The following is a 25,777-nucleotide window of genomic DNA, read 5'->3' on the forward strand; positions in this document are numbered from 1 at the left end:
GCATATAGTCTGACAGCAATTTCAACAAGGCAATAGTAAGGTTAGTGCAAAGCAGTAATGTAGATTGAAAGTTACATTCAGTTAAATGTTATATATGCATGTATTGCAACACAGACCAGAAGAAAACATAGCGGATACATTATCTAACAATAGGCAAAATTTCAAATATTTATATCTTCGTGCTGCATCTACAACTGGATCACATTTTATGTGAATGACTGGGCCAATGAGAACCTCTGACCAGTGTTGTAAACAGTAACGACACACCAGAATACCTGTCCACTTGTTGGCGGACTGCGACCAGACTGCTCCCAGCAGCGTGGTTGGTCGCACTGCGTTGCCGCCGGTCGCAGATTGTAGACGCATCAAAGGGATACAACTCATTAAGAACTATTAAATTCCGTGCAGTAGCCTTAAAGGAATCTGACCTTCAAAATGTGCAAAGAAACTGAACTTGTGTGTCTGCCTTCTGGAAAAATTTTCATTTATATTGTGTGTCCAAATGAAAATTTTACCATCCTGTAATGAACAGCTAAACAGGCTTTGAGACTCAACACAATTCCTGCTTATAAACTTTGCTGCCTGACAAGCTATCCTCATCAGACGTCTTAATTGCAGCAAGTTTGCAACCTGGGTGGAAATATCAATCACTGCAACCCTTCTATCTGAGAGAAGCCTGTGAAAATATTTTTTTTATAATATGTTCTTTACGTTAATATCCATAGGCTTAGGAGTTATGTACTTATACTTAAAAAGGACGCAAATGCAAAAGTACTAACATGAATACTTATTCAATGCAGACTTTAAACCATGCCTGCTACATGCTTTCTAAACAAAGCTTTACACAAACATGAATTCTACAAGTTTGTAAACAAACTCGGTAACAGCATAGCGTCAACTGTTTGATTTCATTCTTCGAATGATTCTTGCATTGAGGAAGATTGATTTAAAAATTTTTTAAGAATGCACATGCCATGGCTGGTTTTCACTGTATGTCGCAGAGAAACCAAAGTCTTTTATGTGCCTGATGACGGGAACGAATCTCAGTTCCCGAAAACTTCGCAACTGTGTTGGTTTGTGCCGTCGTCGTCATGTTGTCTAGAATGTCTGTCTCTTTGTATCATTGTTGGGTTTGTCTATCACTGTGTTCAAGGTTGCTGTTTATATTTTTTGCTCTTGTTTCAGCACACTGTTCGTCTGTGCAGTAATATTTTTTTCATGCTACGTAATTCATTCAACAGAATTCTCTGTGCTGCCTAAAAACTTACATTTTTGACATGATTGTAGCTTGTTTTACTGTTTGTTGGTGTATCCAATTTCCTATCAATTCTTGAGTTTGCTCTAAGACATACAGTGAAAACCAGCAATGGCGTAAGTCCGTAAAAATATTTTAAATACTTAATTCAGGTTTTTACATGTTTCAAGCATTCTCCCTCACAGCTCAACGTAGTGGAACTAGTTATTTATTTTACGTCCATAAGTGTCGCATGCATAAAACTAGAGTTATACTGCTTTTAAAAATACAAATGTGGGGTAATGTAGTTTTCATTTGTATGGAACCAAATTATAATTAATTGTAAATATTTAATTAAAAAGACAACTTTTTACTAGAATGTAAAAATCCATTACAAAATAAAATTTTATGTTGTGTGTTTCTACTGCTTAAGATCAGTGTTAATCTGTACCAAAAATATCTTGAGGAGTAATCTTAAATACCTACAAGATACAGTGAACTGTCAATAATTAGAAACTCTTATCTCCTGAACTTTTAAAACTCTGTCAAAAAACATTGTAATAATTTTACTATTTCTAATTGACATCAATACACAGAACTATGACCACTTATCATTTCTGCAGGATGACTCATTGCTGGGAGGATGCAAGTGTTCTCTCCATTGTTGACCGCAACTGTCCTATTCCCATCGTGCAGAAGAAAGCAGAGAAAAAACCCACCGCATAATCACTTTCCCAAACCTTGAGTTCACCGTTACTCTCGTTCGTGGAGGCATTGTCTGCAGCACAAACCAGTTCACCGAGTACGAGCTCCGTCATCAAGCTTCCTTTGCTGAGCCCGAACCCAGCTTACAGTTCTGCGAGCCAAACTTCTTGCTGTCGGCACTGGGTGCGAAGCAACAGTGGCCTAGGAGGTTCAAAAATCTCCTTGGACACAGCATTTTTCTTTAGAGTGCTTCATCTGTTCAAAATACGTTAACATGTAGTGCTTGGCGAGTGATACGGAGATAGATGCACCTTCTGCATTACAATATTATTAATGTTTTTGAAACAGTTGATTTGTTATGGTGCGGTGGCAAATCGGAACTATGTACTTGGTTCTTTACGACTTTGTCTATTATTTGGCTCTGCCGGTCCATTCTTAAACACACGTCCAACCACGGAGCCCAGTTCGCGAGATGCCTGGCCCACGTTGAAACGGAGCAGACACTTGTCGGCTGCCCCCCGGGAGCTCAGAAGGTGAAGGTCCGGGCAGACGGCCCGGGGCTCGGGCTGGAACTGCCGGAGCTCAGCGTCTCCTCCTTCCCCCGCGCCTTGCCCTCCTTCCGCCCCTCCTTGTCGCGCTCCTTGTCCTTGCCGTGCTTGTGCTCGTGCCTGTGCTTGTGCCTGTGCTTGTGCTTCTTCTTGTCCTTCTTCTTCTTCTTCAGCTGCAAGCAACACCCACAACCTGCTTGGCTCCTTCGCGAGCAGCCTCACCCGGACCCCAGACGCGAGAGGAGACACAGGTGACAGTGAACGACCAAGACATATTTTTTTTTTAAACTGAACTTAAACATTTTAAGTGCTGATCGCATGAACCCGCAATCAAAAATGAACATTTTCGTAATTTTTTTATTTAATATATTATATATTAATATTTAATATCACAAAATAATAATCTTTTATGTCTTGAGCCCACTCGCACGAACAGAGTTACTGACAAGACCTTCAAAGCTAGGATCTGACACATAAAGTCATCAGCGCACTTCAGTGCTCATTAACTATGACTCATGAGTCACGTCAGATTATGGACACACACCAGTGCCCTCACCTCATGCAAGCATGCCACTTGAAACTCCACATGCCACAGAATTTGAAAAATTAATATAAATGTGTGGTCACTTAATGATTTTTGATCATTCAAGTACAATGGATAGGTTATAGGTTGTTATAAATTCATGGCGGTCGCATGCCCTTAAATCCTTGAAAAGCTGGAATTGCCCTTGAATTTAATTGTTTCCTGAAGTATTTTTATCCGTAGACAGAATAAATACTATACTCAATCTATTTTTTGTCTGAGCCACGCCTCCCTAATTAGCAATAATTGAGATATTGATGTATGTGCAATGTGTCTATATATGTATTGCTGTGTTACAACAAGGTAAATCATTTATTTTAAAACATTCAGTGGCTGTTAATTTTTTTTATCTACTGAATTAATATCAACATTTAGGGAACATCTCGTTCTTCTCCTGAAGTGAACCACACTCCTTGCCATCGTACACTCCCCATCCAAGACATTCCATTTCCCTGTCGTTCTCACTAGCTTTCTGTTCTCCTTCCCTCCTCCTCTGTTCTCCCTCCTACTTGTAGGCTTCTCATCTCTCCCCACCCTACCACCCTGCTCAATAGTGAGTGTAGTTTACCTTCTCAAACACCGTGGTTGAAGTGAAGAACTGTACACGTTTATGCTTTGAATTATTTCCCATTATTTTTCTTTCATTTACTGGACCTCAAAAACACAATTTTGGTCCTTGTAATGACCATGAATTTCTAAATCATATATGTGTGGCCATCCTGTAATTCAACTGGTCTGGACGTAGCATCGCGACAGCGGGAAGGAACAGGAGGCATGAGTGAGGAACAGCGCATGAGTGGTTGAGGAGTGTCGGAGACCCGGCTGGATGATCTGGCAAGAGGACTACCTTGGAGCTGACGACGCCCGGGACGTGCGGCCGCGCCTTGACGCCGGGGTCGGGCTTGTGGTGGCGGGGCGCCGCGACGACCGGCTCCCCCTCCTTGCGGAACATGCCCGGCTCGAAGCCCACGGGGCCCTGCGTGCCGAGGATCCCCGGCAGCGACTGGGAGTTGTCGGAGAAGTACGCCGACTTGACGGGGCCCCCGGGGGCGGAGGCCTGCAGCCCGGACGGCCCGGCCGCAGTCGCCGCGGGGGTCGGTCCTGCCCCAGCTGGAGTCCCTGCCGTCTCCTGCACAACCCGTCACAGAGGTGGCATGCAACACACTTGTGATTGTGTTACATTGTTCACCTACATACTCATTGTCCTCACAATTTCACAACGATTTTATATACAGGCTACCAAGGCCACCGAGAGAAACCAAGGGCCCGGGGGCAAAGAATTCTGTCTAGCCCCCTCTGTGGTATTCATGTCATAATGTGCCTAAAGAAGTTTAATTTCAAAAATCTTGAATTTCAACCAGGGACGGCCTGGGCCTGGGGATTTTTGCCCCTTCTGCTCCTCCCTCCCAACGGCCCCACACATTACACTACAGGTATTATTTACGTAGTTAACAAATTATTTCTGACGAAAGGGTGTTGTGTTCCTACAGTGGCCCGGTCACTCGGCGAGCACGCACCTTCACGCGGACCTTGCTGCCCTCGTCGCCGGCCACGATCTCCACGGTGACCAGCCCCAGGTTGTTGTCGTCCGTGATGAGCTCCGTCTCGCGCAGGGGGGAGCTGGCCTTGCGCTTCGCCGCGGTCCCCCCGCCGCCCCCCGCCGGCTCTCCGTCGGCGACCGAGCCCGAGGCGACGCTCGCGGTCGCCACAGACGGGGGCTGGGTCTTGGGCGGCTAACAGGCACCAGCTACCACTTCGCATTCGCGCTACCAGCAAACTTCCAGTAGTTTCCATAGCTGCTTAACTTCGTATTTGTCAGGCACCACACTTAGCTCACCTGCCATCTCAACATGTTGGCATGGTCCAATAAAAAAGCATTACATAAAAAAAATTGGTACTAAATTATTTTTTTTTCATGAATGATAGGACACAAAGAAATATCTCTGCCTGGTATCATAATAGTACCAATGAAGTCACATTCTCTGCCTATTTAAAAGTATTTAGATTTTTAAGATTAAAAATATATATATGTTTTTTGTGTGTGTAGGATTTTAGACCTCTTCCACAATGAGTAGTTGTATTTAGCCTTAATTATGATTTTTTAACAATCTGATATTTCCACAAGATGATGACATGGAAATGGGAATGAGACAGACGAGGGGGAGGGTCAGAGGGTCGGTACCTTGGGCTCCTTGTGCACCGGGCTGCTGCGTCGCTCCGGCTTGAGGCTGCCGAGGATGGCGACCATCTCGGGGACGGGCAGGCACAGCGGCCGCCGAGTGCCGTACAGCGTGTAGTACAGGTCCACTATGTCGCAGCGCAGCCGCGAGTCGTACGACAGCATGCAGCTGAGGACAAGCCCGTCCCGCCACCTCATCTCGTAACAACGCTATCCGAGAAGTGTGGAACAGTGTTATGTATGTGCTCTGCCTGATCAAGTTGAAAAATCTAATGCTGCTATGTCTCACTACTCACACACTGTTCTTACACATCCATCCTTCTAACGGATACCTATGTTCACGTAATCACTTATGCTAAATTTGTATACAAGTACAAATGTTTAGATATTAAAAATACAAATATTTTTTTTTTTTTGTATTTCCACATAATTAGCAGTGCAGACTTTGTAATACATTTTACAGCTCGACATGGCATTGGACACAGCTGTTATCCTTGACATAAGTTTTAGTTGCAGTCACCGATGTGACATGATTAACAATTCACTGCCTGAGACAAACCATGGCGACTTCACTGAGGGTGAGAAAGTTTGCTGTAAACTAGGCTAACAAAAAAAGTCTAGGCGAATGCAGAAGGCGAGGAAATATCAATCACGACTGTCAAGTCCTAGAACCTTAACTGAGGCTTTCTGTCTGCATTTGCTCCAGCTTTGGAAACGTTCTAGGATTATACCAGCATGTACGTGTTGCCCATGCATGCACACGCACACACATGTGCACACGCGCACATGCCAAGTTGAAGGTACCTAGGCATTTATAATTTACATAATAATTGTAAAGACGACCTTGTGTTAAAGACGCTGTATCATCGTATGTGCCAGAAACTAAGGTAACATATCCTACACTGATTTTTACTTGCACACAGTGGCGTAGCTAAGGTGACTGGCGCCCCTGGCCAGACTTGAAAATGGCGCCCTCTCTTGGATTAAAACAGTGGAAGGGGAGGGGGGGGAGCGTCCAGTAACCGCGAAACCGTCGCGGCAGCCCCCCTTCCCCTTCCCTAGTGCTCCCGCGCCCCTGGAGGAGGCCATCCCTGCCACCCACCTGCTACGCCACTGCTTACGCACGTATTATGAGTGCACAAATATCATCTGAAGGTTGACATTTCAAAAATATTCTCATCACGCATGTAGGTATGTGATGTGTTGGCGCACTTGATGAGGTTCCAGAGGCGGTGGGCGAGGGCGTCCTGGTCCAGCTTGTGGCGGCGGGCGCGCTCGAAGGGCGGGCTGTCCACCAGCATGCGCGCCAGCCGGTGCCTCACGGCCGGGTCGGGGTCCCCCTCCAACAGGTCCAGCAGGAACTGCAGGTCGGGCCAGCGCCCGTCCACGCGCGTGAAGTCCACCAGCGCCTCCAGCGCCGCCAGCCGCACGTCTGCGCCGACACACACCCCCTCACCGGCGCTCCCTCCCCGCGACCGACCTTCTCTCACCGTCCCCGTTCCGGCCGAGCTGCGTCGCCGGGTCGCTGGTCAACCAAGCTATTCATAGGCTGACGTTTAACTACCAGTACTTAAAGACAGATTGAAAATTAAAACGTTCCAACCACATCCATATCGTTCTGTAATTTACTCCCGATCATCCGCGGTGATGAAGGGCGCAGTAATGCTTAGATACGCCAAAGATAGTAAATTTGTATTCTCCTGTAACTATTGTAACAACAACATACAGAGAATTTTCATGTTAGCACTGCTTTAATGTTTTTCTTATCAGGATTTGTTAAGACCAAAAAATTTTTTGTACTTACGTGAATACACATAAAAAAAAAATTGCTTGTTAATCCCCAATGCGGATAATCAAACTTTGACTATAATTAATTATGTAGAGTATTAGCCTACTTTGATCTACATGACCGTTAGCTAGCAAAAATCAAAATCTACGTTAAGTATTTCACAAACACGATACAAGCGCACCTATGAACTGCCCGTAGGCGGCGTAGCTCTTGAAGAGCGAGGGGTTGCTGGGTAGGTGGCCGAACTTCTGCAGTTTGCGTATGGCCTTGAGGCAGGCCACCGTCACCGTGTACTTGTAGCACGGCAGCAGCTTCTCCAGGTTGAGGCAGCGCGTCACCTCCTCCAGCACGCACTTGGTGTCCGCCGAGAGCGACTCCGCGGTGATGGCAGCCCTGCGCGAGCAACAGGGGCGGTCATGACTCTCTCCTGGTGGCTCTACAACTCGGTTAGAGTGTTTCTCGCCAATTAAAACAATTAAATGCTAGCCTAAACACAATTGGAAATCTACTGAATAAATACAAATACACCCGCTCACTATTTTAAGAGTTGCTGTGCTATTACACTAAATCTGGGTTACTTGCTTCCAAAATGTCGGCGGCAATATGTTACAGCCACATCTGCCAACTTATGACAACATTTAGTAATAATGATACTGCCAGGCATCTTAGTAAATTATAATCACACTATTTTTAATTTTAAAAAAAATAGTCACCAGAAAGAAAAATGGAAAAAAAAAATTGTAAACACAGAATTTAGAGTTAACAGTGTTTTATCACATAAATGCCACGCTGCTATCTTAGGGCGTCAAAATATTTAAGTAATAACTCTCGCATAAAAATTGCATTATGTGTTTGATCCCGCTGTTAAGATACTGAGCGCTTTGGGAAAAACACAGTATTTACTTTAAAAATCGTAGGTATCATACATACACATTTGAGCTTTTTACAACGGAATAAGTGTACTTCAGTAGAATCAAATTTTAATGATTAAATGCTTGAATTGTAACGAAACACATCGAAAGGAAAGAACTGAGATGTGTGGAAATGTTACCTAGCTGTACACATTAATGTGAAACCTCGCTTGCAGCTAGCAATGCTTGGTAAAGGGGAGACGCCACTGCGCTAGACGTGGCCACAGCTGCTGACGGCCTCACCCCTGCTGCATGACGGAGATGACGGGCGTGACGGTGGCCCCCAGCGCCTCCACCAGCGCCGCCCGGTAGTAGTTGTCCGAAAAGCGGTTCTTGCTGTTGTCGTTGTACTTGAACAGGTCCAGCAGGAAGCGGATCACCTCCGGGGGGCAGATGCCGTGCGTGTTGCGCAGCCCTGCCATCGCCAGCGGTATCGTCTGCGGACACGGCAAGCTCGTGCTGGTCACAGCTTGCTTGAGCTCACTCCTGCACAGTGGCTTCTTTACCAACGCTCTGTATTCCTTCACCATTAAGGCATTTAACATTACAGGTCTGCAGTGAATCTCAAAATGTCAATATTATAAATATACCTGAAAGAAAAACCCCTGAACTTTGGTACTTAAGGATAATTGTAATTTTAGTATCTTAAAATGAAAAACCTCTTATTTAAAAAAAAGTATATTTTTAGAATATTGTCAAATTTACACATAAACCTGTATACAAATGTACAAATAGTTATTGTCATACAGGTTCACTGCTTTTGGTGCAGGCTTTTTTTTTTAAATTTTATTTTTTTAAGATTTTTATATGTATACAGAGTTGCTTCAGCAACAACATTATATAAAGACATCTTGTAAGAATTTTAAAAAGTACAGAAAACTTAAAAGTGATAAGTGGATGAGGCACGAAAAAGCATGACCCACTGTCATGTTCCGCCTGAGCCAAGTGTGCAAGAACCGGCCAACCACCGTGCGAGAAAATCTTCTATAATATCAAACAGTGTTAAGGCGGGCTTTTTAACTAATTGTTCGTGATCATATTTAAACAAATTATTTAAATTAAATTTGCAAAAAACTGTAAATAATATCTTAAAAAGTATGTGATTTTTCGTCAATGTTTTCTTATGACATTATCACATAAAATTATCATTCGTTAACAGACTTTACAGACAACCCCCTTTTTCTTTTCAACCAAAAACAGGATCCATGTGAAGCATCACACGTCCGTCATGAGGATTACCAGTCAAGGACGACACACACCTTCTGGAGGAAGTAGTGCTGCAGGTTGCTGAAGTTGTTCTGCTTGATGATGTGCGCGCACGAGAAAGAGCCAAACAGCTTGCGGAATATCGCCAGCATGGCGGGTGGCCCTGCCCAGTTGGCCACCATGGCATTGGCCACCTGCCAACAAGACCAGTCCTGGTACACAGCACAGAAAAGGGCTTCGTACTGCCTCACACTCAGTAGGTACTTCAAAACCTCTTGCCACAATGCCGTATCTTCGGCATATGAGACTGAAATAGGAAATTCATGCTAGTCTGGAGAGGTTAGATCTCCAACTCGTGTAACGTGATGGTTTTTTTTGTCGCCATTGCATGAATTCCACCAAATAACGGTACTTAGGTATACTATATTGTAGTTGTACAAAGTGCAGATACTGCAAGGTAAAGGAGAGTAAGAACTCTTTTTTAGACTGAGGACATTGCACGGGGCTACGTTTTACCACTTCTACCGACACAGCACGCCAATCGAAAATGTTTGGTGTTGTATCTGTTGCGCTTCACTTTATACCTGTAAAACTGAAGTTGACAAAATCCAAGTCAATCACGACTGTCAAGTCCTAGATCCTTAACTGAGCTTTTCTGTCTGCATTTGCTCCAGCTTTGGACACATTCTAAGATAATACCAGCATGTGCCTGTTGCCCATGCATGCACACGCACACACATGTGCACACGCGCACACGCCAAGTTGAAGGTACCCAGGCATTTATAATTTACATAATAATTGTAAAGACGACCTTGTGTTAAAGACGCTGTATCATCTTACATGCCAAAAACTAAGGTAACATATCCGACACTGATTTTTACTTACACACGTATTATGAGCGCACAAATATCATCTGAAGGTTGACATTTCAAAAATACTCTCATCACAATTTGGTATTATGTATGTATTTTACATGTCTGAAGCATAGAGTTCACAATCCAAAACTACATTTATACTCCCCTTATGTCTTCTACTCTCAACTATAGTAATATATCCGACACCGATTATTACTTACACGTGTATTATGAGTGCACAAATATCATTCTAAAGGTTGACATTTCAAAAATATTCTTTATCACTATTTGGTATTACGTATGTATTTAACATATTTGAAGCATAAGCGTTCACAATCCAAAAACTACACCCCTTATATCTTCTCTCAACTAAGGTAATATATCTGAAACTGATTTTTACTTACACGTGTATTATGAGTGCACAAATATCATATCATTCTGATGGTTGACATTTCAAAAATATTCTTTATCACAATTTGGTATTATGTACGTATTTAACATATTTTAAGTATAAGCGTTCACAATCCAAACACTACAGTTACACTCCCCTGAACCAGCACACGCACCTTGGTGAGGCAGTGGGCGGCGCGGCAGCGCACCTTGTAGTACGCCTGCTCGTTCTCGATGGTGTCGGTGAGCGCGAGGCGCGTGGCCGGCGTGGGGTAGCGCTCCAGGGCCCGGATGGCCTCCAGCTGGGCCGTCACGTCCCTCTCGTGCCGCAGCTGGTACTGCCACTGGTAGTCGGGCTGCTCGATGATCGCAGCACGCAGCAGCGTCATGTCGGGGTCCAGCCGTATCCACAGCACCGGCGAGTCAGGGCTGCCGACCCACACCGCTCCGTCCACAGGGTTTCCCATGCAGGCGCAATCACAGTCAGTGATATATTTATTTCGATAGGCAGCTGCCTTGTATCTCTGAATATATATACTGTATAGAAGTCGCCAGCCCAGGTTAAAATTTCTGATACGGTTTTGAGGTAGTTGGTTAATTCACCGCCGCAATCGTCACCATCTCAAGGGCATCGACTTGTGGTGGTCCCTAGCGGACAAGTGTCAAACTCTTCAAACACCCCTTCCCCTCACGTTGAACGAACTTGAGCTGCTGTGAATGATTGGTGGGGGGTGCGGGGAATGACAGCGGGCGACAGAGCTGCGCTCTAACGTGTAAATAACAACTAAGACGATACAGGGCGTTACGGCAGCGCACTGCAGCGGCGAAGTTCCCAAGCTGCTCATCATACGCTTCTGAAAAACGTAGAGTAAATCCTATCCACTCGCGACTTCTATACAGTACCTATATATATTGAAAGCTTGTATGGAGACCTTGTTAATAATGATTAGCAGTATGCTAATCAATAACGTAATGAAAAAAATTAATTTTAATAATGATTTACAAGCATAAAATATTTTTTACAATGATAGATAGAGGGTAGATAAACCTTGCCATTTTACATGTATGTAGTAGGTGATACATGTTTACAGTAACTAATTGCATTCATCTTCATACTATCCTACCACTACATAATTGCAGCACTACGACTTTAGAGTCCTTAATACTTTAAAGGAACATGACCACATAATGTCTGCTCTTGACTTCACAGCAAGCAATTAAGTCTTGGACATCTTGGACGTATGAGGAAAAAAAAGGAGCAATTTCATCTGTTATTAGCTGCAAATGTGTTTGAACTCAATTCAAGCAGTATACATGGAAGGTAACAGATACTTGTAATATTTAAATTTTTTTCTCATATGCTGTAACTCTTTATCTTTCCCACAAGTGTTAATAAAACGGGTTTACCGGTGTCTACCGAGCACAGTCTTCAGTTCCGGGAAGGTGTGCTATTGCCTGCTGGCTGGCAGCCCGGTGGTTGTTCTGCAATTTTTTTGTTAATTTGTTACACAAAAGTTTTGCAATCGTAGCAGGCGAGACACACAAAAACCAAAACCCTTGAATTTAGTACGTGTACAGTAAAACTTTAAAAAAATCTCACTATATTACATGATTTACATACTATTTTTTTGTTGAAAAGTAGTAAGAATGAGTTTTATGCGTGTGAATACCCCTTACATTTTTAGGCATGTTCAGACAAACTACATCCACCTGTGAAGTGTTATAAAATCACCCGGCGGGAGTTGGAAGAGAGGAAAAGGGAGGAGATAGAGGGGGGATAGAGGAGGGGGAGAGGGGAGGGGAAAGAGTAGGGAGGGAAGAGTGGGAGGGGAGGGGATACAGTGGGGAGAGGAAGAGTGGGAGGGAAGAGGATAGAGTGAGGAGAGGAAGAGTGGGATGGGTGAGGAAGAGTGGGAGGGGGGAAGAGTGGGAGGGGAAAAGTGGGAGAGGAGGGGGAAAGTGGGATGGAAGGGGAAAGAGAGGGGATGGAAGGGGAAGAGAGGGGCGGGAAGGGGAAAGAGTGGGAGGGGAGGAGATAGAGTTGGGAGGGGAGGGGGTGGAGAGGGGAGGGGAGAGAGTGGTAGGGTAGAGTGGAGAAGGGGAGAGGGGAGGGGAGGAGAAGGGGAGAGGGGAAAGAGGGGAGACGAGATAGCGACACCCACTCCATGGCGCTGAGGTCCATGTCCACCTCCTCGCCGGTGCACAGCGGGATCTTCTTCTTCTTGTTGCGGCGGCTCTTGGAGTGGCAGGTGATGTCGGCCTTGGCCACGGTGCCCTCCACCTGCAGGGTGTGGCGGAAGGTGCCGTCCAGCTCCTGGATGGTGACCAGCAGCAGCCCCACGTACTTCCTGATGCCGCGCTGCTGCGTGGCGTCCTGCCGCACCTCCAGCTCCACCGTGTTCCTGCGCACGCCCTCTCACGCCCTCTCACACACGTGCCCAGTTGTTACATTCCGAGATTCACAAAAGAATATCAAAGCAAGGGTGTTTAAAAGCTGAAACAAGACAAGAGAAAAAGAATGTAATGAAACCACTATAGAATTTAATTGTAAGAATGAAACAACAAGCATGTCAGAACCAACAGAACAGACAAAACATCTGGTGATGTACTCACATAAATTAAATGTTGGAGGCAATAAATTAAGATAATGTTAAGTTGTTATAATGTGTGGATTATTGCTCAGAAAAAGATCATGATAACAGGCTGGGAACCACTTAGGTCCTGATTACATGCTCATAAAGTAAGAGAGAAGCTGGACCAGTCTATCCTTCTTACAGCACGAGATGCCTGCACAACATGCATGGCCAAACACAACCCCAACTATCTGCTCTGCAGACTGTCCTAGCTACAACTCCAGTATCTCAACAAGAGACGCAAGCAAGTAACAGGACAGCAAGGCTTGCCTCTTCCTGTTGAAGACGAAGTTGAGGTTGAACTTGGCATGGCCGCCCGTGCGCACCCACTGGTCGATGAACACGGCCATGTCCTTGCCGGTGACGGTGAAGATGGCCTTGGCGAACACGTTGGTGCTGATGAGCATGTGGCTCCACAGACCGGAGCCTATCTTCTGCTGCGAGGCGTTGGAGGCCAATGACAACTGCTTGTTGAACACCTGTCGCCACACACACACATGCACGAACCTCTCAAACTGACAACCTCACCTCATCACTCCACATCTGGCTTCATTGCACTACGTATTATTTGGAAAGTATTTCAAAGCAGTTTAATTTTTACTGAACCACGTATATTTTCCCTGACGTTTTACTAACCATTGAGCCAGAATACTTTAACAAAAAAGATTGGTACAAACAACAAAAGTGAAGCAATGTAGTAAGTTTTTATTTATTTAGTGGTTCGCAAGGTGAGGAGCACGAAAGAAGGCGAGAAAAGCAGAGTAGAAGCACTGAGAGTATGACGAGTTCACTTCTGTGAAAATACATTCGCTTGACACAAAAATTTTATTTCGAAAACATTTTAACACGGTCAACTGATTATGTGCTATTTGTCGTGCGTAGACTTACATTCTTATACTTTTATATGTGAAGTTTCACTTCTAACGGGTGTGGCGGCCAGTGGCGTAGCCAGGACTTGTGTATGGGGGGGTGTTAAGAAGCATGTCCCCTCCCGTATTAAAGCGGGGGGTCCGGGGGTCCTCCCCTGGGAAAATTTGGATTTTAAGGAGTAAAGTAGTGCTATTATAGCAGTTTTCTGTACTTAAATTTAAATATTGTAATGGTAAAATTTTTATTAATTTTAATATGAAATTTGTTTGAGTGATGAATAAGAAATTAATTAAAGATTTGGTGCAGGGGGGGGGGGGTGGTTGTACACCTAACACCCCCCCCCCCTCCCCCGGCTCCGCCCCTGGTGGCGGCCAAGGACGAAGTAAGGGAAGGGAAGACCTCACCTGCAACAGCAGCTCCTGTCCGATGCGGTGCTCCAGCATCCTCATGACGAGGTGGGCCTTCTTGCGCATCATGTCCAGGTACTGAGGGGACATGGTGTGCACGCTGCGCACCGGGAAATAGAAGCTGGAGTCGGGGCTGCGCTGGGGAGGGGTGGAGGAGGCCAGCGCGGCCGGCACAGGCGCGGGCGGCTGGCTGGGGTCCAGCACGATGCCCCCGAACTTCTCCTCGTACTGCACCACCTCCTGCAGCTCCTGCAACCACCGGCATCCCCCCGCGACCTCGGTCGCTCTCCGGACAGCAGCGAGCAAGCTCACTCGTCGCACGTCAAACATGCATACTCCTGCAACCACTGGCACCCGTCGCTGCCGCTGGCCGTCCCCCCCACGACCTCGGTCGCTCTCCGGACAGCAGCCAGCAAGCTCACTCGTCGCACGTCAAACATGCATACTCCTGCAACCACCGGCGTCCGTCGCTGAAGCCGGCCATCCCCCCCACGACCCCAGTCGCTCTCCGGACAGCAGCGATCAAGCTCACTCGTCTCACGTCAAACATGCACACTTGGCCTACGGTGCAACACTCTACAAGAGAAATACACAAAACAAAGTAAATTTCTGTTAAAATGTTTCTCAAGATACCAAGAAATGTAGGCTTATTTAAAGGGAAATTTTACAAAACTGGTAAAATTGTGGAATTTTCTTAAGAGGTTTTTCACTGCATTTGTGATGTGACTTAAGTCTTTGATACCACAGATTTTCCACTGAGAACTGAATCTTAAAAATACAATTTTTTACCTACTGGTTACAATCTTCAATCTTGTACTAAATTATTAGTTTGATTACCAAAAATGTTATTACTGGTATGAGTTAATATTGATAAATTTCAAAACACAATGTTCAATATGTTTTCACTTCCATTATTTATCATGCTATTAAATTACGCACACCCATACCTTCAAACCAGTAACCTATAATTTCTGGTATTATTAAACGACAAGGGACATAACTGAGAGGTCAGCTTTAAAGTATTGAAAAATGCAAAATAAATTAGCACCATCATATAAGTCTAGAGGCTGATCATGGGACTTGTCTATCCACATGCAATCTAAAATAATTGAAATTGCATTTTACGAGGACATTATGTGCATGTAGAGAAGCTATAAATAAAGCTTGATTACATTTTGCTCCACCTCATAAAAATAAACTAGGCTTTGACAGCCATGATGCATGGGAAGGGAGTTTAGACCCTAACAGAGCGAAGAGAGGAAGGGTCTCATCTGAAGTTGTCAGCGAGTTTTGTAATAAACAAAAAAAAGGTTACTGAATTCTGCAGCACAGAAAAAGAGACCATATTGTAAAGTACGGCATAACAGTTGTGTAAATTTAACACCACGATAAGGATGGGGACAGTTGTAAGTGTTGTTACAAGTGTAAAAAGGAAAATAAAGACTTAATCAAATCATTATAAAAATAGCTCTTCCCCATCATATTCAGTGCAACAGGAGTGTAGGTGCAAATAGGTACTATCACATAAGTTTGAACTGCCAGTGCAGGACATGGGGACAGCATCGGGGACAAACACCCACCGAGTGGATCCACTCCCGGTACTCGTTGTTGCCGAAGCACTTCTTGGCGTACAGGCCACACAGGTACATGGAGATGCCCTTGGGCAGCCACGTGTCCGACCAGTTCTGCATGGAGATGAAGCAGCCGAAGAACTGCTCCGCGATCGCCTGCGCCATGGCCTTCCTGGTGATGTACGTCTGGTCGATGATCACCGGCGAGTGCAGGAGGTTCGTGCTGCACGCACCGCGGACAAACAAACACTTGGACCGACGTTCACGTCCCCCAAAACTCGCTCACAGTTCGTCTGTAGAGCTGCACAAACCTCTTACCATCGACTATCATGTGAGCTATGCATTTGCTTATGATAAATAATAATATTCCACACATTAAGAGCATATTTCCGAATTATTCCATGCATTTTCTAAAGTAACGGTGGTCGACTGGTCAGATCAGTTAACTTTTAACTCATGCGAATTGAGTTTTGTTTTCCAGCGGGATCATTCACAAATTTTTCATAAAAACGTGGCAAACGTGGCAAGGTTTTCTTTGTGGTACTTACATTAACCCCACCCACTCATTTTGACAGTGTTCCATTCTCATTCATATCACCACCCTTAGCTTTACTCACATGACCTTGAGATTTAGGGGAAACCTCCCCCCATTTATTCATCCATTAATGTATTTCCCAATATGGCACAGTGAAAAGTCACGTACTATTCACAAACTGTTACGGCAGTGCTAGTATTTAATGCAGTTTTTTTGGACATACGCCATGTTGAAGTTTTGCACCGTTTGTCATGGAAAAATTTCGAGAAAAATAAATAAATAAATAAATCATTGAAAACAAGGCTGGATCAGCTGATGTCGGATAAACAGAAGGCATTCAAAATTTTTTATTGTTATTAAAATCATGTTTAAAAAAAAATGAAGTGCAATGGATGTCTTCCTTTGAGCAGTCATATCAGTAAATTTTATGGTATGGTTTTTTTATATGTATGTGTGTGTGTGTGTGTGTGTGTGTGTGCGAGTGTGTGCATATGTGTGTGTGTGAAGAGTGTCACTGCAAGACCTTTTAATACTTTAAATATTTTGAGCCAGGAATTCGAAAAACTCGTTTTCACCATTTTCACTAATTGAGATTATTTAAGTGCTCTCAAATAGACCTAGCCATGCAGGCGGACGGGAGCGTCGAGGGAACGAGGGCGGCAGGCTTGCCTGAGGATGCTCATGGTGGCGTAGGCCGACACCTCCTGGTCCACCTCGTCCACAAACACCTGCTTGTAGCACGAGTAGGGGTAGCGGTTGGCCAGCGTCTCCTCGTAGAACTCAAACGCCTCGTGCATGTAGCGCGCAGACACCTTCAGCAGCGGCATCAGCTGCGGCAGGCAGAAGTGCGTCACCTCGTGCATGTAGGGGTCCACGAAGATCTCGAACGGCCTGCAACGCCACACGCCAAAACATGTCCTTTGAACGACCCTTGCCACCAGATTATGTACCTAAACTAATTAAATTATTTTGGAAGTTATGAAGTGTGTCCAAAAGAAGCACCTTCTAAAACATTAAATGTTGCTCTTGTTTTATTGTCAAAAACCACTAGGTCCACCTAAATAAAATTTGTCAATATTTTATGCATGTAAGGAATTAAAGGACAAACAGATTTGGATGAAGGTGCATGTATTAAATGTGTTGTTCGGTAGACGTGATCATCCATCACACAATGCATGCCCTAACAACATCGGAGGGAGTCCGTCATCCGCCACTCACCCTACGGCCAGGGCGATGTTGGGGGCGCACGCAGGGGTGGCCAGCATGTAGTGGTAGGTCTTGCGCCGCATGTCAGGGGTGTACACCACCTCGATGAGGTCCCCGCACGACACGGCGGTCATGTTCTCGTCGACGGTGAACTCCAGCTTCCAGGTGCAGGGCTCGGCGTAGCTGTCGACGCAGGGGAACCACAGGCGCGACGAGTTCTCGTGGCCGTAGGTGAACATGTGGGCGCCCCTCTGCACACAGCGCGCACGGCCGGTCGTACTCGGGACCCTGAGCGTCTCCTACAGGACGGAAACTGTCTGGCGGCGGCGTACCTCGGCCAGGGTCCCCTCGCAGTCGGGGATGACGAAGTGCACCCCGCCCTGCGGCTGCTCCAGGGAGAACTCGATGCCGATGCGCAGGCCCTTGCCCTCGCCCAGGAGGTGGGCCGCCTCCGAGGGCACGCTCACGATCAGCTCCCCCGCGTTGTGGTCGGGGTCCGTCTGCAGCGCCGCCGACAGGTGGCTGGCCGAGAACGCCTCCAGGGACCTCCTGGCGGGACACCGTGCCCCCCCTCGTCACCAACACAACTGCCGACACAGCTAACAGCGGTGGCTGGCGAGCCACACAAATAAACTAGAGAAATACTCTGGACCTTTTCATGATTCCATAATCATTTAGATCTTACGAACGCCATCCTTCTAAATAAGCCCATTTTAATATGGAGTACTTTACTTCTACTAATCGTTACAAAAAAACTCAAATTAGAACCAGAAGGTTGATTGTGAAATTTTAACACTTAAAAAGGGGGGGGGGGGGGAAAGGGACTTGTGAGTAACAACAACAAAAAATACGAAGTTTTAAATTACTTTGTGAATACCATAGATTTTTTTTATTATTGGTTGATATACTTAGTCAATGTTTGCCAAGGATACTTCAAATATAATAAATAATATTATAATACAGCACTTCATGGCAATGAAGCTTTAATGACAAATACTCTAAAATAGATTTTATATGTGGCACACCTTCTTGCAAAAATTGTTTCTTGCTAATAAAACCAGTTTAAGAGTAACAATACTATATCATACCATAAAATATATACTATGGTAGTATGTACTCGCCGGAAGAATATTTTAATGCAAGAAGCTACATTTTGCTTTTATGATGGGTAAATTTAAGATAAAGGCTACCTTAACTGCCATAGTGTTATAAATGCTGAGAAGTTAGAGTTACCGGCCAAACAGTGATGACTAAATTCTTGATTGTCTGACTTATGTTTACACGAAGGAACAACAATGCAACCACATATAATCCTAGACTTGCAATATACTTTCATGTATGTTCCCTACAAAATACATCATCTACTAGAAGTGGCTAACTTTGAGTACCCTTAAAACTGAGATGTCATAATTTTGTTACAGCTATAAGTAGAGACCGGAAAAATTCGCTGATTCAATGACCTCTAGGATAGCCTCCATTATCCTCTACATTTCTCAAGTAAACACGCGTGTTCATTGGGTACTACATTGTGAGGCGTCTCCTCTGGGTAGCTTGTGATTCGACGCTTCATTGGTGGATGGTCTCTCATTGGCCCAGAGAGCTCCAGTTAAACTGTGAGCCAATAGCAGAACCAGCAGAATTGTACACATGTTTGAATTTCAGCCTATCACGAAATGAATCCGCGAATTTTTCCGGTTTCTAGCTATAACATGACATGAAGGAGGACTTTTCACTTGGGACATACTGCTTGGCATCCCCTTGGCAGATGTCGAGGAAGGTGTCGAAGTACTGGAACGGGGCCTCGTAGGTGTCGTTCAGGATGACCCTGTAGATGCGGCATTGCTTGGCATTCAGCTTGATGGTCCTCAGGTTGTCTTTCAGCGGCACTATCGTCAGCTCCACGAAACCCTGCGAGCAGCAAGCCTGCTCTGATAACCAGCTACCGATTCAAGTACATACTTCCATTCCTGCAAGCAGCAAGCCTGCTCTGATAACCAGCTACCGATTCAAGTACATACTTCCATTCCTGCAACACATGTCTTTTTCAAACATCAAACTAAAAAATAAATAAACACATATTTTATATTCTACACCTTTCAGTCTAACGATCGGCCTAATATATTTGTCAAGTCATTTACAATGAAACCCATCGTTGTTGCAACTATGTCATTCTATCTACATACTAGTAGATCATAAACAGGCTATTACAAAAACGAGTTAATGTAGACTGTGGCAACCAGGCATAGGGAAAACTATCTTGGTTTTCAGTTGGCCCGGTGATATAATTTTTCAGGGTGATGTTTTCCAACTGTTCTTCAGACATCTTTGAGGTCAATTTTTTAAGGGTTTCATCAACGGTTAGGTAATTTTATAAGCCTTCAAGCAAATGTTTCAACAGTATTTGCTGGTAAAAGGGCTTTAGGTTAGCTCAGATAGTACGGAAACACAGTTGGTTAATCAAGACTTTACTGTAATTTCTACATAATAGCCTACATATTGCTTGAATGTTTTATTACTTGGGCTTGTGAGGTACATTCGTAGAAAAGAAAGCACATTATTGTCAAGAGCTTGTTAGATATAACATGGCTGTATTTTCCACACTTATTTTTTTTAGATATTTTAAAGATTTGATAGTTCTCTACAATATTTTATAGCTTTTAATGCCTAGATGAAAAACTGTGATAGTTAGAAAGATAGACCCTATTAAAATCATGTAGAATATATGAGATATTTTAAACTTTTAAAATTATTATTTTTTTTATAATACCACACAAATACTGGATTGACTACACACTTTTACAGATGTCCTGAGTTGCAATCGTAGAAAGGTATGTCAGGCACATCTATACCATATAAAATAAATACTACAAATAATTTAGAGTTTGCATTCACATGAGGAACTTAACAGTGCAAAAGTTCAGTATCAAGTAAAGAACACAGGCTACTAGCTAACATCTGGCTGTGGGCATGGGGGCAAATAATTTTGTCAGGCCCCCTCCCCATCACTAATGTACAGTTTTTTGAAAACCACATGATTTTAAACAAATAACTAAAAGCTAAAAGTTACCATGACCATAAATGTAATTAAGTTTTATCTACACATATTGCATAACTTATAAGTCTTCCAGTTTCCAGGAGATTTTATTTGGGGGGACGCACCACAACGCAGAAATACCACAACGCTGAAATACACTAACGCCGAAAAATGTCATTGCAGGACTGCCACAAAGGTTAGGTTAGGTTAGACTAGGTTAGGCTAGACTAGGTTAGGTTAGACTAGGTTAGGTTAGGTTAAGCTAGGCTAGGCTAGAATAGGCTAGGTTAAGTTAGGTTAGGTTATATTACGCTAGGTTAGGTTAGGTTAGGTTTGATTGTGGTATTTCGGCATTAAGGTACATTTAAGAAACACACACAAATTCATTCAGTTATTATTTCGGCATTGTGGTACACAGCAGTTTTCTAGCTGTCGGCGTTGTGGTCAATTTTGACATTCGGCATTATGGTATTTCGGCGTTGTGGTAATTCGGCGTTGTGGTACACAGCAGTTTTCTAGCTGTCGGCGTTGTAGTCAATTTTGACATTCGGCATTATGGTATTTCGACAATGTGGTAACAACCTGTTTCCAGGGGATTTTATTTAGCAACAGACTTGAAATTTCTGTCCTACTATCAGGGTAAACACATGCATTAAAAAAGTATATTTCTAACTTAATTTCCCCCCCCCCCCTTTTTTTTTTTTCTTTCAATCCTTGCTTTTCCTTCTTGATGGCTCTGCAGGTTGTACAAGAATTAAGGCAATGGAAATCCGATGTTAAGACAGCCTTCCAAGGTTCCAATGCTACTCCTTATCAGTAGCAGATACAGGAATTTTTTTCAGGAAAGGTGGGATAAAAAAATTTATATTAGATCATGTGAATTCAAACAAAACTTAAATTACTATTGATATTAACACGGCGACAAATGGGCCTACAGTAGGAGCCATAAGCGACATGACTTTTCATGCAGTAACATACTGTCTTTACTGATATATGACAATTTTTCATAACTTTGTGGGAGGGAGATGTATCTCCTTCACAGTTTTTTGGTGTAGTTCAAATTATACTTTGCCATTTGCAAAACCATTTTTACATTGCAATTTGAAAGTTCCAAAACTTTGAGTCCAAAAAAAAAATTAAATTAAGTAGCCTAAAAATAAAAACTGTCAAGTAAAATAATATACTTACAATTATACTTTGTCTTTGAAAATTAATTCCCGTTAGACTCACAATCTGATGCGCTGTAAAAGAATTAAAATATTTCATAAGAATCAATTTTTTTTTTACCACAAGAATTGGCATACGTCTTAAATGTTAAATTATTAATTTATTTTACAAAGATACTTATAATTTGTACGGTCTTGATTTGTCTGCAGTCTTTTCTTTTTTCATTTCTACTTCACAAGATAGTTGACTGTAAAACACAAATTATTACAGAAGTAAAAACAAAGCTTCTGAATTAAAACTTGAATAATATGATAGCGATAATCATTTTATATGAATATTATCATGTTATTTTTTTTTTTTTTACAGCCCGAGCACACTAGGCATTATTTGTGCGCTTATTTGACATTTAGTTAATTTTGTGTTTGTAAACACTGAAGATTCAAACAGTTCTCGTTAGGTAGCAGCAACTTGCTTCTTTGCTGCCAACCATGGAGTTAGGAATTGTTGCCAACGACGTAGAGACAACGCTGCCAACTTCTATATTACATATTATTCACAATGTTTCGTTTCGCTACAATGTTATTAACAAACTAGCTGCCCGACCCGGCTTCGCACGGCTATACTAATGGGAAGAAATTAAGCCACATCTCCCATTTACATTAATGGCAAAAAAAAAATTCAGTGAAAATTTATTACAATGCTGTATAATGTACCGGAGAGAAAATGAATAGCACCGATGGTTTCCCGACTCGTGCACGCAACGTACAACTGATTTACCCGTACTTCGCTACGGCAGTCTACAGGCAGATCACTCTTGCGCCGCTCATTATACATGCCCCTCCTTGTGGGTACGCCACTGCCGCGCGATGCCCGTTGCCATGGAGACGCAGAAGGCATGAACAATGCAAAATCCTGTTCTCATGCAGACAAAGTACCCACTGTTGCCTGGTTTTAACCACCCATGGGATCTAATTTTCGGAAAATGTCATCCTGCGTAACATAAGGAACATTACTGTGAAGTTTCAAGTCTGTAAAATATATATACTTGAAAAAAATGGCAATAAAAAAACAAATGAAACACAGAGAGAGGAAAAAAAAATAGTTTAGGTTTGCGATTTAAAGTGATAAAAAGTATTTAAATACTAATTGAACTCTTATGAGGGTACTGATTGCTTCGTTGTTAATATCCCACGGGTGTTTTTTACTTGTATGGGAAAATTAAGAATGATAAGGCATCTAGTGCGTGGCAACAATGTTAATAGGCAATATGAAATAAACTTCTAGCGTCTGCGGCATTGTCAACACACACTTCGTACGTGTACTGCATGTTGTATCTAACCCCCTCCAACGCATTTGATTCTAAATTGGACTTTTTGTAAGGATCCCTAATGTTATTGATAATATAATATAGCCTATAGCCTTCCTCGATAAATGTAGCTTACTATCCAACACTGAAAGAATTTTTCAAATAGGACCAGTGGTTCCTGAGATTAGCGCGTTCAAACAAACAAGCAAACTCTTCAGCCATATAATATTAGTATAGATAACTAGTAAACTACGTTACACAGACTTCTGTTCTGGTACCTATATGTTTCGCTGTTAATTTTAAGACTTTAAGACGATATGACAATGGCCAGCCGGGATTTAAACCTGTGTTCTTTGGAATATGAATCTAGTGTCTTACGACTCGGTCCATAAACTTCGATAGTGTAACTTTTCTCATCTTCAGATTGCCTTGTATTTGTTGGTTTGTTAATCGGGTTGACGTATTAAAAACAGTATACTATACTGCTGCTAAACTTCTTCGGTGTGTTCTTACTGCTGGTGCCAGTACCATTAATAGTACTCGTTTATTTATATATAGACCCTTTTGTTGTGTGTGTGTTGTCGGGACGATATACACTGGCTGTCACTATTTTTCAAAATATATATATAGACATATATATATGTGTCAATGGTACTGTTATGCTCTTTTACTCTGACCCTTAGAAACATGCAAAAAAAAAAAATTTTATTTATCATAAAACACACACTCTTGGACACAGGTAGCTAGGTAACATATATCAACACATAGGGATAGAATTCAGGTTTTTATTAATAATAAAAATTGCTATTCATCAGGGACAACTAACATATGTGTAGAGATAAAAATCAATATTAATATAATTAGATAAAAAAAATCACAGAAAAACAATCCTAACGATACTGAACATGACTCGTGGATATGCGCTTATGTAAATTAAAACATCAGGAAAATACGTAGCACACATGAATCGTTCACAAAAGTTCGTTAGTGTATGTTCAGAAAATAAATCAAATGATGTTTTTACGGACGCATTCTTACATACCAGAAAATGTTTGAAATCATAGCACAATTAATAATTAGTATGATTACTGTTTATGTTTATATTTGGGTTCGTATTTGCCTTGACTTAACTCAGTTTATATGGTAGAGACACGAAACTTGTACTCCCATTTCACCTCTGGGTATCACGAAATAAAATAATAATTTAAATCTTGGAACTAATAATTCATGACGTAGTTCAGGATAATTGACACCTTTTACGTGAAAACTAATCAGTTTTTAGTCAAATCGGAGTTATTTACGACGAAATTACATACAGCTGGGTATGTCTATGGGCGATACAAAATGCAAGATCTTTACTTACAGATTTTCACTCCTAATAACATATCCGTCAGAATATGCCCTTATAATCTTACACATTATTTATTTATACGTCGTTTAAGCTCATCCTGAGTGTCGGATGGCATAATCTAGCTAGCTATATTTCAAATTTAAAATAGGCCTCGCGCCTTTGCGTCGGCATCAGACGCCTTCATACAACCAACCTCCTTATTAATTAAGACGTTCTAGACGCCTCTCATCTAAAACACGGCCTCTCATTGGCCGAAACCAAAATCGGTTAGCGTAATTTACAATATAAATACCGTAAATAACACTTATTAATACAATTGAAAACACAAAAATGCGGTAAATTTAAAACGAAAATTTCCAACAATGAAAATTTCTTTAAGTAATACCCCGAATAAAATCATCGTTTATTCGTTAAGTTCATTAGTCCTTAGAGGGGTATACTCAATTGGCTGTCCATATAAGTCCATTTCAGGTCATAGAGCATAGCTCTCGTAGATATACATAATTAATAAAAATATATTTAAATAACTTTTGCGGGCGAACAATATACAAATTAAATAATAAAATTTCATAATAATAATAATAACAATCAAAATAATAAGACTTTATAAATAATAGTATCATTAAAATAAGTCATAACTTTCTGTGCATTATGAAAATAGTAACAGCACAGAATTGCCGCCCTTGTCAATCATATTGAACTGCAATCGTTGACCTGTTCAAAACAGTACAATGTGATTGGCAGTTTACCGTCTCTCTCGCACTGTGTACAACGAATAGCCTTGTCGCCTAGCGGCGCGCGCACCACACATAAAAAAAAAACTTGGAGCGACTGAGTTTCTTCTTCTCCTCCTTTTTTTTTTTCTATCGTCATTTCGCCCGTTACACCAGACAATTCGCGCAATTTTAATCACTTTGCATCGGGTCGTCGCCGCTAGCAGACCTGCGCTCGAATGGTCCACGGGTTTTCCCGCGCAAAATCTTCTCTGCTGGACCTGCTACAGCTCTCCGACGACGTCTACTCCCTTGAGCCGCTCCTGTTGAGAGGGACGTGGGAGGACATATTTACTGTAAGTAGCAATCTCATATGGCTGTAACGGGTGTATGTACATGTGAGTCAACAATGTGACGTTCTCCAGGACACGTCATGGCAGTGGATCAACGTCCACCCGCGGTGCAAACGACATCCACGGCGGCGGCTGAGGAGGCATCGGGACAGCGCCCGACCTCAAAGCGGCCAACACCAACACCTGCTCCACACCAGACGTCGGCGGGTTTGGCGTGTGGCGGCTCGCAGTA

The 25,777-nt window shown here is 42.9% G+C and overlaps 1 protein-coding gene across 1 annotated transcript; it reads right to left on the bottom strand.

Moving 5' to 3' along the window:
* Positions 1 to 1,784: 1,784 nt before the first annotated feature.
* On the bottom strand, positions 1,785 to 24,012 carry LOC134532539 (transcription initiation factor TFIID subunit 2). The gene is made up of 19 exons (XM_063369035.1): positions 22,003 to 24,012; positions 21,844 to 21,897; positions 19,366 to 19,529; positions 17,954 to 18,170; positions 17,634 to 17,872; positions 17,085 to 17,306; positions 15,890 to 16,103; positions 14,307 to 14,558; positions 13,303 to 13,511; positions 12,562 to 12,801; positions 10,576 to 10,828; positions 9,209 to 9,349; positions 8,193 to 8,386; positions 7,220 to 7,431; positions 6,462 to 6,681; positions 5,253 to 5,418; positions 4,588 to 4,803; positions 3,918 to 4,199; positions 1,785 to 2,660 (listed from the first exon to the last, which is right to left on the bottom strand). Exons 1-19 carry the CDS (start codon positions 22,045 to 22,047, stop codon positions 2,466 to 2,468), a joined length of 3,735 nt encoding a protein of 1,244 aa, XP_063225105.1. The 5' UTR covers positions 22,048 to 24,012; the 3' UTR covers positions 1,785 to 2,465.
* Positions 24,013 to 25,777: the final 1,765 nt, after the last annotated feature.

Source organism: Bacillus rossius, chromosome 6 (genome assembly GCF_032445375.1).
Source record: "Bacillus rossius redtenbacheri isolate Brsri chromosome 6, Brsri_v3, whole genome shotgun sequence".
NCBI classification, from domain to species: domain Eukaryota; kingdom Metazoa; phylum Arthropoda; class Insecta; order Phasmatodea; family Bacillidae; genus Bacillus; species Bacillus rossius.